The sequence below is a fragment of the Haliotis rubra genome, unplaced genomic scaffold, assembly GCF_003918875.1.
Source record: "Haliotis rubra isolate DU_JTF1 unplaced genomic scaffold, ASM391887v1 Scf313, whole genome shotgun sequence".
NCBI lineage: Eukaryota > Metazoa > Mollusca > Gastropoda > Lepetellida > Haliotidae > Haliotis > Haliotis rubra.
Genome location: NW_025766984.1, coordinates 427,349 through 441,130, shown reverse-complemented (window position 1 = coordinate 441,130; position 13,782 = coordinate 427,349). Strand labels below are relative to the sequence as shown.

The following is a 13,782-nucleotide window of genomic DNA, read 5'->3' as shown; positions in this document are numbered from 1 at the left end:
CAGGGCCAGGTCTGGATGTGTTGTGAGTCTGTCTGCCAACATCACATGTCTGCTGTCCGTGTTGCTCCAACCCTACATGCCCGTCACTAGTGGGGTCATACAGGAGCAGCTCAATGCCCCTGCAGACTGCAACATCATCGTCAGCAACTTCACATGTCAGCTGAAATCTGGACACAAGATTGGCAAGGTAAGAAAACTTTGGAAGAGGTATAAAGGAACAAGCCAGTACTGGACATAGTAATCACATCTGATCTTTACCCATGACAAGACAAGTCATGACTGATGACTGTAAACATTTCATGCTAATTGTAATATGTAAAATGATTTTTACTGATGAAATTTGGATATCCTTTTGTTCCAGCCCAGCCCACTGTTCCAGAAGATTGAAGCTGCTAAGATTGAGGAGCTGAAGCAGAGATTTGCAGCAAAGGAGGTGAGACTGTCTGATGTCCCTGGTACCAGTTAACCAGGGAGACAACTTATGTAAGGATTTGGTGATCACAGACTGATTGACATCCTAGCAACTCAAATCAACTCAGATGGTTAGTCTCCATGGTACCTGGTACCCATAGAGACAGTGTCTGAGTGAGATCAACTCAGATGGTTAGTCTCCATGGTACCTGGTACCCATAGAGACAGTGTCTGAGTGAGATCAACTCAGACTAAGTTGGTTAGTCTCCATGGTACCTGGTACCCATATAGAGACAGTCTGTCTGAGTGGAGACAGTGTCTGGAGATCAAGAGACAGTGTCTTAGATGGTTAGTCTCCATGGTACCTGGTACCCATAGAGACAGTGTCTGAGTGAGATCAACTCAGATGGTTAGTCTCCATGGTACCTGGTACCCATAGAGACAGTGTCTGAGTGAGATCAACTCAGATGGTTAGTCTCCATGGTACCTGGTACCCATAGAGACAGTGTCTGAGTGAGATCAACTTAGATGGTTAGTCTCCATGGTACCTGGTACCCATAGAGACAGTGTCTGAGTGAGATCAACTCAGATGGTTAGTCTCCATGGTACCTTGTACCCATAGAGACAGTGTCTGAGTGAGATCAACTCAGATGGTCAGTCTCCATGGTACCTGGTACCCATAGAGACAGTGTCTGAGTGAGATCAACTCAGATGGTCAGTCTCCATGGTACCTGGTACCCATAGAGACAGTGTCTGAGTGAGATCAACTCAGATGGTTAGTCTCCATGGTACCTGGTACCCATAGAGACAGTGTCTGAGTGAGATCAACTCAGATGGTTAGTCTCCATGGTACCTGGTACCTATAGAGACAGTGTCTGAGTGAGATCAAGTCAGATGGTTAGTCTCCATGGTACCTGGTACCCATAGAGACTGTCTGAGTGAGATCAACTTAGATGGTTAGTCTCCATGGTACCTGGTACCCATAGACAGTGTCTGAGTGAGATCAACTCAGATGGTTACTCTCCATGGTACCTCGTACCCATAGAGACAGTGTCTGAGTGAGATCAACTTAGATGGTTAGTCTCCATGGTACCTGGTACCCATAGAGACAGTGTCTGAGTGAGATCAACTCAGATGGTTACTCTCCATGGTACCTGGAACCCATAGAGACAGTGTCTGAGTGAGATCTGGATAGACTGATCTGATTTGTCAGTGCCAGGCACAGTCACAGCATAAGTGTATTTGATAGTCCCCGATGACATGTGTCAACCTACAAGTAGGAGTTGCTAGCTTTCTCATGCTGACAGAATTGGTTCAAACTCTTGAATCTAAACTCTGTGTGCCTTCTGTTATAGAAGCCTGCTTCGATTGCCAGCCCGGAGGAGATTGAGAGACTGACGCAGGAGGTGACGAAACAGGTACAGTTCTGACAATGCTTAAATGGAAACAGTTGCAATAATCATCATACCTGCATAAAGTATTTTGAAGTGAGGCTTGTGTTTTTATGTTAACATACTATGGCAATGGATAAATTGTGTAATTAGGTATTTTCTTGTCAGTTATAAAAAATTCATTCATACAGTGATACTTTGTAGCAACCATCCACTTTCTGAGTGACCGACACATGTTTCCTCCACTATGAGAGAGTCTGGTCTGTTCCATCATATCAGAGAGTGTCTGGTCTGTTCCATCATGTCTGAGAGCATCTGGTCTGTTCCATCACATCAGAGAGCATCTGGTCTGTTCCATCATGTCAGAGTGTCTGGTCTGTTCCATCATGTCAGAGTGTCTGGTCTGTTCCATCATGTCTGAGAGTGTCTGGTCTGTTCCATCATGTCTGAGAGCGTCTGGTCTGTTTCATCATGTCTGAGAGCGTCTGGTCTGTTCCATCATGTCTGAGAGCATCTGGTCTGTTTCATCATGTCTGAGAGTGTCTGGTCTGTTCCATCATGTCTGAGAGTGTCTGGTCTGTTCCATCATGTCTGAGAGTGTCTGGTCTGTTCCATCATGTCTGAGAGTGTCTGGTCTGTTCCATCATGTCTGAGAGCGTCTGATCTGTTCCATCATGTCTGAGAGTGACTGTGTTGTAGGGTGAGGCAGTGAGAGAGCTAAAGGCCCAGAAGGCTGAGAAGGCCCTGATAAGTGCTGCTGTAGAGAAACTCCTGGACCTGAAGAAGCAGCTGGCAAATGCTCAGGGCGCAGCACCTGCATCAGCTGGCAAGAAGAAGGGCAAGGTTAGTTGTGTGTTTGTATGGGGTAATGTTAGATCTGCAGCTGTTCTTGACAAGGTTAGACCTGCAATTGTTCTTTACAATGTTAGACTTGCAATTGTACTTGACAAGGTTAGACCTGCGATTGTTTGGGGTAAGGTTAGACCGGTAATTGTACTTGACAAGGTTAGACCTGTGATTGTTTGGGGTAAGGTTAGACCTGTAATTGTACTTGACAAGGTTAGACCTGCGATTGTTTGGGGTAAGGTTAGACCTGCGATTGTACTTGACAAGGTTAGACCTGCGATTGTTTGGGGTAAGGTTAGACCTGTAATTGTACTTGACAAGGTTAGACCTGCGATTGTTTGGGGTAAGGTTAGACCTGTAATTGTACTTGACAAGGTTAGGCCTGCGATTGTTTGGGGTAAGGTTAGACCTGCGATTGTTTGGGGTAAGGTTAGACCTGTAATTGTACTTGACAAGGTTAGACCTGCGATTGTTTGGGGTAAGGTTAGACCTGCGATTGTTTGGGGTAAGGTTAGACCTGTAATTGTATACGGCCAGGTTAGACCTGCGATTGTACTTGACAAGGTTAGACCTGCAATTGTACTTGACAAGGTTAGACCTGCGATTGTACTTGATGGGGTTAGACCTGCGATTGTTTGGGGTCAGGTTAGACCTGTAATTGTATACGGCCAGGTTAGACCTGCAATTGTACTTGACAAGGTTAGACCTGCAATTGTACTTGACAAGGTTAGATCTGCGATTGTACTTGATGGGGTTAGATCTGCAATTGTTTGGGGCAAATTTAGGTCTGCAATTGTATGGGGTAAGGTTAGATCTGCATTTGTGCTTTACAATGTTAAACCTGCAATTGTATGGGGTAGGGTTAAACCTGCAATTGTATTGGGTAGGGTTAAACCTGCAATTGTATTGGGTAGGGTTAAACCTGCAATTGTATGGGGTAGGTTTAAACCTGCAATTGTATTGGACAAGGTTAGACCTGCAGCTGTTTACAACCTTGTACTAAATCATTTGTCTCCTGTAACCAATGCTTCTCCAGGGATGAAGTGGCTGGTGTACTTACATTGTGTGACCTTCCATAGTTACTGTACCTTTACTTACTTGTGGCTATTCATGATTGCACCGTCCATGTCTTTCCAGTACAGGAATGTTTTGCTGTTGCTGACTTTATGTGGAAAGTAAGCAAGTAATCGCTCACTTGCTCAGTCCATTACAAGCAGACACTAGAGATAATATGTCTCACTGACATCTTGTCATTTTGATTATTGATTGACGTGAGAAAGATTTTACTAGATAACAGATAACAAATGTATCCAAATGTGCTCCGTGTTTTGAGTGAAGAACAATCATTTAAACACCAAATACAAATCTTGACGTCCATCAAGAGTCTGCCCAGTTTAGTCAACTGCTGATGATGACTGTTGTCATGTGTTCTAGCAGGGTAAGGGTGATGCCAAGTCAGCCCCAGCAGCCACACCCACACCAGCCACGCCCACTGGTGACCAGGCACAGATTGACAGACTAACTGAAGAGGTCGCTGCACAGGTCAGTTACGTTAACAGTAGTAACAACACACACAGGCGATCCTGAAAATCTCTTGTGGCAAAATTCTTCTGAATGTGGCATTTAAACTCATAAAAGTGTCATAAAGTCATAATTACCCAAAAATGGATAGTGTTATTAATGCAATGAACCACTACAGTACACTTGGTGATCAGTTCAAAATGCCAATAAGGTAATCTAACAGAAACTACTTTAATAAACTCTGTAGATGGATGCAATGCCAACTTACAAGAAAGCCTTTGTTTAATTTTCCACAGAAGTTAAAGGTTTCCTGTTGATTGATGGGTTATGTGAACAAACCTACATGGATGTCATTTGGTCATTAAACATTGTGGGGTAGTTTGATTCAGGCACAACATTCCTGTGCTGACTCAAACTTTGATTATTTCATGATGGTAGTATGCAATAAAGAGATATTTACCCTGGTGTGCTCCCTTATTTGAAATCTAATATTTTGAGAATAAAAAGTATGGATTATGCTCTCCAAAGGTTCATGCTCTCCAAAGGTGGGGTAGCCCAGTGATTCGAGTGTCTGCTCGTCACGCTGAAGATTCCGTTCGATTCCCCACATGGGTCCAATGTGTGAAGCCCATTTCTCGTGTCCCCACTGTGATATTGCTGGAATATTGCTAAAATTGGCTTAAAACCATATTCGCTCACTCTTCTCTTATTATCATGATATATGCATATTCATCATAATATATGCATTGCATTAATGTGAACAATATATCCTAAATAAGTTGTCTAGTTGTGTAATAGGAGGCTGTTCTGTTGACTTAACTGTCATGTAAGGTCCATGTTTATAACGTTCTGTTTGCTCCGAAGGTAATCATTGTGGATGTGTTGGAGGGTTTAACCCAGACAGTCATGGAAATCAGGAGAGGGAGGGTTAAACACATACTCAGTCAGTCAGACCCCATTCAAAAAAGCTACAACTGTCCTACATCTATGGGCAGTTACAATAGTCATTACGCTAAGATGTCCTACATCTATGGGAGTTACAATAGTCATTACGCTAAGATGTCCTACATCTATGGGAGTTACAATAGTCATTACGCTAAGATGTCCTACATCTATGGGAGTTACAATAGTCATTACGCTAAGATGTCCTACATCTATGGGAGTTACAATAGATGTCCTACATCTCTGGGAGTTACAATGCAGCTAAGATCTCTTTGTGGAACTTGGCCCAGGTTATGGATGTTGGGACAAGACCGTTTATATTTCTGTGTCACATTGCAGGGTAACATTGTACGAGATCTGAAGACACAGAAAGGAGACAAAGCAGCCATTGATGCTGCTGTTGCCAAGCTCCTGGATCTCAAGAGCCAACTTGCAGTAGCTCAGGGTGTGGACCCAGACCAGGCAGTCGGAGGTGGGAAAAAGAAGGGCAAAAAGAAATAAAGTGTTTGCCATTGACGTGTGTCTGTGTTGGTCCACAAGGTGCAATGATACAGTGAGATGCACATATTCCAAACATAGGTATACCTATACATTAAGGATCAGGAGTAAGCAAACCAAACTGGAATAGTTGGGATTTGATTGTACATGATTCTATGAATTGTTAGGGTTGGGTATAAACTGATTAACAAATTATGAGACTTAAAGTTGACTTAGTTCACAACACCAAAACCACCTTGATAAGGTCATTATGTATTTCTCAGTAACAGACTCGATTATTTACAGACAGCTTCCATATAGCTGGAATATTGCTGACTGTGGCGTAAAACAACACACCAATCCCAGTAACACATTTAAGAAAACATAGTGATGGCTGTGTTTGTTCGAGGAAGCTTACTGTATTCCATCATCAGTACATTGTTAGAAACAGTCACATCTACTAAGGGGCGGTGGGGTAGCGTAGTGGTTAAAGCGTTCGTTCATCACGCCGAAGACCCGAGTTCGATTCCCCACATGGGTACAATATGTGAAGCCCATTTCTGGTGTCCCCCCGCCGTGATATAGCTGGAATATTGCTAAATGCGGCGTGAAGCTAAACTCACTCACTCACATCTACTAAACAGTCTTCCTCTGTTATTGGTTGTTGTTTTGTGTATATTCACATATTACACAGTCTATATTTTGAGCCTCAACAGTCATGTTATTTTTAATAAAGCAGGTGTTTTGCTTGTTGGTTCAAAGATTTGGTAGTTGAAACTTGCTAAGACAAGAGAAAACTAAAAACTTAAATGCATTGTCCATTATGATCCTTGAATTGTTTGTATTGCCAGAGCTATCTTATCATCAGCAGCATGAAACACAGTTGCCATTATGATGTAATGTTTTCAGAAATCTGTGTTTTTAATGTCTGCAGATCCGTAGACCAGTCGGGGCTGTGGGGTAGCCTGGTGGTTAAAGCGTCCGCTTGTCACGCCAAAGACCCAGGTTCTGTTCCCCACATGAGTGCAATGTGTGAAGCCCATTTCTGGTATCTGCAGAAAACTAAACTCACTTACTCACCCACCCACCCATAAACCAATAAAAAAGGAACCCCTAACTTTAATCACTGTAGTTGATGCATAGCATCGTCTGTCAGGAGCCTAGCAAGCCAATTTTTTTGCGTAAGCCTGATAGGTTGCAAAGCTTTAGATAGCATTGAGGGCTTCCCAACTTTTTAGCAACAATCATGTGTATTCCCGGGCTTTTTTTTATAATGGTGTAAAGCCAATGCTGCTGTATAGCTATATTGAGACTTCTACATTCTACATTTACCTAACAGATGTCATAATGAGGCAAAATACTGGAGCTTCAGGCATTTGAATGCCGTCAGAAAGCTACAGCTAAGCTTCTAGTCAAAAGTTAATGTTTAGTGAATTGAAATACAAATAAACATTTATATTAGCTGTACAAGCTGTAAACAATCAGACCACATTAAGTGTGGGGAAGTGTTTATGTAAATCCAGGGCTTGTACCAGTGCCAGAGCAGTGTGTATCATAGAGGGATTACACTGTACTGCGTGTATGTGTGACAAACACTGATTGTTCATGTATCATTTATGCTATACTTCATTACAGATTCAGAATGAAAGAGAGTCTTTATTTATCCTGAATGATGAAATCTCCACTGTCCTCATGGTTTTATTTATTAATAAACTTGAGAAATCTTGTACACCTTTGATGACTTGTTTTGTTATTTCTGGTTAAAACACATACACATCCTGATCATGATTGGTTTGCTTATTGGTTTCCATGGCAACAATTCTGTATAAACTGATATACATCAATTGAATAAAGATCTACAGTACACCATAGTAGTCAAATGTTATGAAGAAAGTACTAAATGTTACTGGTAAGGGTTATATGTGAGTATTGCATGCATATACCATATTCACAGTGGAACATGCTAATCTAACGTGGAATGTGAGGTTATTTATATTGCAGTGCCTTCTGATGCATCTTTAGCATTTTGTGTTATTATGTATACGCTCTGACTTTCTGCTGTACACATTTCATATCACATGTTTTCTTTGCTGCCTATATAAGTCAGAATTGTTCTTTGGTATTTGTCTTGTATTTTAAGTTTCATCATTCACATACAAATAATTACCTTTATTAGGACCATTTAATGCCTTATTAATGACTTTCACTGTTATTGTGTACTGGTATGTGGATTTCAGCTGATGTATAGTTTCCACCAAAGAAGGAAGCATGAACACCTGAGGCATCTTGAGTAGAAGTTGCAGAAATAATGCTTGCACAAGCCGGTTGTCTTAACCAATCAGTACTGTCCGTCAGTATCAGTCAACAGTAATATCCTCTGCTGTATTATGTCTAGGGTCATTGGCGGATCCAGAGGGGGGATTCAGGGGGTTTGACACACACACCCCCCCCCTTTGAAAATGACTTAAGACCTCATTGAAGATTATTTTTTGCATTGTGAAACACCCACACACCCCAAACTCAAAATTCCTGGCAAAATTCCTGGACCCATGAGGGTAATGCAGGGCAATGGGGTAGCCTTAGTGGTTAAAGCCTTTGCTCATAACGCCGAAGGCCCAGGTTCGATTCCTCACAAGGATACAATGTGTGAAGCACGTTTCTGGTGTTCCCCGCCATGATATTGCTGTCATATTGCTCTTAAAGCGGCATAAAACCCAACTCACTCACTCACTCCAGGGTAATGCTGTAGACAGTGTGAAAGTAAATTCATTTGGGCATAGCCTGATACCGTAGTGGTTATAGTATAGGTCCAAGAACACTGGTTCCCATATGGATACAATGTCCGTTCTTGCTGTTGTCTTCTTAGCTATTGCTGGAAGATTGCTAAAAGCAGCATACACCAACTCACGACTTGATATTGTATGTTTAATGTTTTGCTGTATATGGATATATGGGATGGTAGAAGATGGCAGTACTTACCCCTCTGTTATTACCCTGGTCATGCTGTCCGTGTTCTAGAAGATGGTACTTGTTGTTACACTGCCATGGCTGTCAGTGTTCTAGAAGATGGTACTTGTTGTTACCCTGATTCAGTGTTCTAGAAGATGGTACTGTACCCTGCTTGGCTCATACTAGAAGATGGTACTTGTTGTTACACTGCCTTGCTGTCAGTGTTCTAGAAGATGGTACTTGTTGTTACCCTGCCTGGCTGTCAGTGTTCTAGAAGATGGTACTTGTTGTTACCCTGCCTGGCTGTCCGTGTTCTAGAAGATGGTACTTGTTGTTACCCTGCCTGGCTGTCAGTGTTCTAGAAGATGGTACTTGTTGTTACACTGCCTGGCTGTCAGTGTTCTAGAAGATGGTACTTGTTATTACCCTGCCTGGCTGTCAGTGTTCTAGAAGATGGTACTTGTTGTTACCCTGCCTGGCTGTCAGTGTTCTAGAAGATGGTACTTGTTGTTACACTGCCTTGCTGTCAGTGTTCTAGAAGATGGTACTTGTTGTTACCCTGCCTGGCTGTCCGTGTTCTAGAAGATGGTACTTGTTGTGACACTGCCTGGCTGTCAGTGTTCAGGAAATGACGAAAAGGACTGGTCAGCTCAAAGTCAGTATACTTCAAGTTGGGCATCTTTGTTAAACTGTGACATGGGATCTCAGCTGACTAGCACAATAGAATCAGCATTTGTCCAAACTTGAACAAGAGGCCCCACACGAACCTGTTTGCAAATCGCTATATAAGTACAATTATTGTTAATGCAAAGTAAACCCATTTCATTTCCCATTTCTTGCCTTATAAGGTAGCCCTGTGATAATGTCAGTGGCTCGTCATTCCCAAGGTCTGTGTTGGATTCCCAAGGCCTGTGTTTGATTCCCAAGGTCTGTGTTTGTATCCCCTGTGTTTGTGATTCCCCAGGTCGGTGTTGTATTGGTGTTGTATTCCCAAGGTCTGTGTTGTATTCCCAAGGTCTGTGTTGTATTCCCAAGGCCTGTGTTGGATTCCCAAGGCCTGTGTTGGATTCCCAGGTCTGTGTTTGTATTCCCCAGGTCTGTGTTGTATTCCCCAGGTCTGTGTTGTATTCCCCAGGTCTGTGTTGTATTCCCCAGGTCTGTGTTGTATTCCCCAGGTCTGTGTTGGATTCCCCAGGTCTGTGTTGGATTCCCAAGGCCTGTGTTTGATCCCCAAAATTGGTGTTGTATTCCCCAGGACTGTGTTGTATTCCCAAGGTCTGTGTTGTATTCCCAAGGCCTGTGTTGGATTCCCCAGGTCTGTGTTTGTATTCCCCAGGTCTGTGTTGTATTCCCCAGGTCTGTGTTGTATTCCCAAGGCCTGTGTTGGATTCCCAAGGCCTGTGTTGGATTCCCCAGGTCTGTGTTTGTATTCCCCAGGTCTGTGTTGTATTCCCCAGGTCTGTGTTGTATCCCCAAGACCTGTGTTTTATTCCCAAGGCCTGTGCTGTAATCCTCAGGTCTGTGTTGGATTCCCAAGGCCTGTGTTGTATTCCCAGGTCTGTGTTTCTATTCCCCAGGTCTGTGTTTGTATTCCCCAGGTCTGTGTTGTATTCCCCAGGTCTGTGTTGTATTCCCAAGGTCTGTGTTGTATTCCCCAGTTCTGTGTTGTATCCCCAAGGCCTGTGTTTGTATTTACAACCTGTGTTGTAACTCTGTGTTGTATTCCCCAGGTCTGTGTTTGTGATTTCCCAAAGCCTGTGTTTGATTCCCCAGGTCTGTTTGTATCCCTCAAAGACCTGTGTTTGTATTCCCCAGGTCTGTGTTGTATTCCCCAAGGTCTGTGTTGTATTCCCAAGGCCTGTGTTGTATTCCCCAGGTCTGTGTTTGTATTCCCCAGGTCTGTGTTGTATTCCCCAGGTCTGTGTTGTATTCCCCAAGGCCTGTGTTGTATTCCCCAGGTCTGTGTTGGATTCCCAAGGCCTGTGTTTGTATTCCCCAGGTCTGTGTTTGTATTCCTCAGGTCTGTGTTTGTATTCCCCATGTCTGTGTTTGTATTCCCCAGTTCTGTGTTGTATCCCCAAGGCCTGTGTTAGATTCCCCAGGTCTGTGTTTGTATTCCCCAGGTTTGTGTTGTATTCCCCAGGTCTGTGTTGTATTCCCAAGGCCTGTGTTGTATTCCCAGGTCTGTGTTGTATTCCCAAGGCCTGTGTTTGTATTCCCCAGGTCTGTGTTTGTATTCCTCAGGTCTGTGTTTGTATTCCCAGGTCTGTGTTTGTATTCTGTGTTTGTATTCCCCAGGTCTGTGTTTGTATTCCCCAGGTCTGTGTGTTGTATTCCCCAAGGCCTGTGTTTGATTCCCCAGGTCTGTGTTTGTATTCCCCAGGTCTGTGTTGTATTCCCCCAGTCTCTGTGTTGTATTCCCAAGGCCTGTGTTGTATTCCTCAGGCCTGTGTTTGTTAGATTCCCCAGGTCTGTGTTGTATTCCCCAGGTTTGTGTGTTGTATTCCCCAGGTCTGTGTTGTATTCCCAAGGCCTGTGTTGTATTCCCCAGGTCTGTGTTTGTATTCCCCAGGTCTGTGTTTGTATTCCCCAGGTCTGTGTTGTATTCCCAAGGCCTGTGTTGTGATTCCCCAGGTCTGTGTTTGTATTCCCCAGGTCTGTGTTTGTATTCCCCAGGTCTGTGTTGTATTCCCAAGGTCTGTGTTGGATTCCCAAGGTCTGTGTTTGTATTCCCCAAGGTCTGTGTCTGTGTTTGTATTCCCCAGGTCTGTGTTTGTATTCCCCAGGTCTGTGTTTGTATTCCCCAGGTCTGTGTTGTATTCCCCAGGTCTGTGTTGTATTCCCAAGGTCTGTGTGGTATCTGTGTTGGATTCCCAAGGCCTGTGTTTGTATTCCCCAGGTCTGTGTTTGTATTCCCCAGGTCTGTGTTTGTATTCCCCAGGTCTGTGTTGTATTCCCCAGGTCTGTGTTTGTATTCCCCAGGTCGGTGTTGGATTCCCCAGGTCTGTGTTTGTATTCCCCAGGTCTGTGTTGTATTCCCCAGGTCTGTGTTGTATTCCCCAGGTCTGTGTTGGATTCCCAAGGTCTGTGTTGTATTCCCCAGGTCTGTGTTGGATTCCCCAGGTCTGTGTTGGATTCCCCAGGTCTGTGTTGGATCCCCAGGTCTGTGTTGTATTCCCCAGGTCTGTGTTGTATTCCCAAGGTCTGTGTTTGATTCCCCAGGTCTGTGTTGATTCTTCAAGCCTGTGTTGGATGATTCCCCAAGGTCTGTGTTTGATTCCCAGGTCTGTGTTGTATTCCCAGGTCTTTGTTTGATTCCCAGGTCTGTGTTTAATTTCTCAGAACTGTGTTTGAATCCCCAGGTCTGTGTTAGATCCCCCAGGTCTGTGTTGGATTCCCCAGGTCTGTGTTGGATTCCCCAGGTCTGTGTTAGAATCCCCAGGTCTGTGTTGGATCCCCCAGGTCTGTGTTGGATTCCCCAGGTGTGTGTTAGATCCCCAGGTCTGTGTTGGATTCCCCAGGTCTGTGTTGGATTCCCCAGGTCTGTGTTGGATTCCCAGGTCTGTGTTGTATTCCCAGGTCTTTGTTTGATTCCCAGGTCTGTGTTTAATTTCTCAGAACTGTGTTTGAATCCCCAGGTCTGTGTTAGATCCCCCAGGCCTGTGTTTGATTCTTCAGGTCTGTGTTTAATTCCCCAGGCCTGTGATTGATCCCCTTGGTCTGTGTTTGATTCTCCAGCTTGTGGTGTTTTTCGTACAGGGATACTCCTTTACTTGCTGTCCCACAGATAGCGGGCTGTAGGGTAGCTGTTTGCTTATCACACTAAATATCCGGGTTCGATTTCCATAAATGGGTACAATGTGTGAAGATCATTCCTGGTGTCCCTGGACTAACATCTAGTCTCTGATATGAACATGTATTACAGAAAAACCCTTTCCTTCAACTCATGATGTCTCTTGAAATTGCTTCAAGAGGTATGGGAATTATATTCGTAAATGTATATATAGCAGCTTCTCTGTCATTAGCATACAGATGCGGTATTTGGAAAGTCAGCTGAATCTTTAAATGTTTCGCAATATTTTTTAGTTCTTTTTGTCATATAATTGTTCCAAAATATCTTACAAGAAGTTGTCATCAGGTTTTCAAAACATCACAATCAAGTTAGTCTTGGATCATACTGGATGTCAAAAAAAAGGAACAGTATGTTGTGCTTTACAGAGCTCCAAGGATTCCACAAAATTAATTAGAATTTTACTTGCCCCCATCAATATCCATTAGTCAATTGGTAAGTTTTATGTGCATTAGGACACCACAATAAGAATTATGGCTGCCTGTTTTAGGGCAACTACCTGTGAGGTTCGTGCTTGCTTCAGAATGCTTCGGGGCTGTGGGGTAGCCTATTGGTTAAAGCGTTGGCTCGTCACGCCGAAGACCCGAGTTCGAATCCCCACATGGGTAAAATGTGTGAAGCCCATTTCTGGTGTCCCCCGCCGTGATGTTGCTGGAATATTGCTAAAAGCGGCGTAAAACCAAACTCAGTAAGTCAGTCAGTCAGAATGCTTCCTATAACTTCACTGCTGGAGTGGTTGGTGGTTTGTACATCAGGGGAGTTATTGAGACCAGAGATTAGTATGTCAATACAAAACAAGAACCTATTCCCCAAAGAAGAAAAGCCTGCCTCAACCAGGATCTTTGGTTTTATAGTATGACCAGAAATTATTGAGAATTTTAGGAATATGTTAATTGGATTTCTAGTATAAACAACGTTGACCAGCTATCAAGTGCTTGGTTTCATTCAAGAGAGACAACTCTGTTAATCCTTTTTCATTAGTTTGTGAAGAGTTACCCCCTTTGTTTACTTGCTAGCAGACGACATTTTCAGTGATCCTCAGTGAGTATGGATGATTTAGAGAAGAGGAAGCTGATTTTAGAGTATTATAGCAAGGACATCAGATTAGCTAAAGTGATTTCAAGTAGAACACGCATCCCTTTGTCCACTGTTTATCGTGTTTTTAAAATATTCCAAATTGATATGGCATAGAGCACCAGGGAGGCGCAGGTAGGTCCAGAAAATTGACTGTCGGTGACAGGAGGCGGCATGGTATTCTTGTTTCTAAAAACAAACGAAGGAATTTAGAAAACTTGGCAGAAAAGTCGAGGAATTCCATCACCGATCATGAAACCTGAACAAAAGGAGCGAATGTTGAACTGGTACAGCACAGAAATTTTAACTGGGACAATGTGA

At 43.4% G+C, this 13,782-nt stretch overlaps 1 protein-coding gene across 2 annotated transcripts in view; it reads left to right on the top strand.

The window, feature by feature from the left end:
- The window catches only part of LOC124283314 (methionine--tRNA ligase, cytoplasmic-like), a 30,970-nt gene extending 23,646 nt beyond the window's left edge, over positions 1–7,324 (top strand). Inside the window, exons 19-24 of one of the 2 annotated variants that reach the window (XM_046719349.1) lie at positions 4–187; positions 362–433; positions 1,767–1,829; positions 2,502–2,645; positions 4,086–4,190; positions 5,451–7,324. In XM_046719349.1, coding sequence (XP_046575305.1) covers positions 4–187; positions 362–433; positions 1,767–1,829; positions 2,502–2,645; positions 4,086–4,190; positions 5,451–5,612 — 730 coding nt within the window. In that variant the 3' untranslated portion in view covers positions 5,613–7,324. Of the gene's footprint in view, positions 1–3; positions 188–361; positions 434–1,766; positions 1,830–2,501; positions 2,646–4,082; positions 4,191–5,450 lie in introns of both variants that reach the window. The other variant, XM_046719348.1, reaches the window with a different exon arrangement.
- The last annotated feature ends 6,458 nt before the right edge of the window (positions 7,325–13,782 follow it).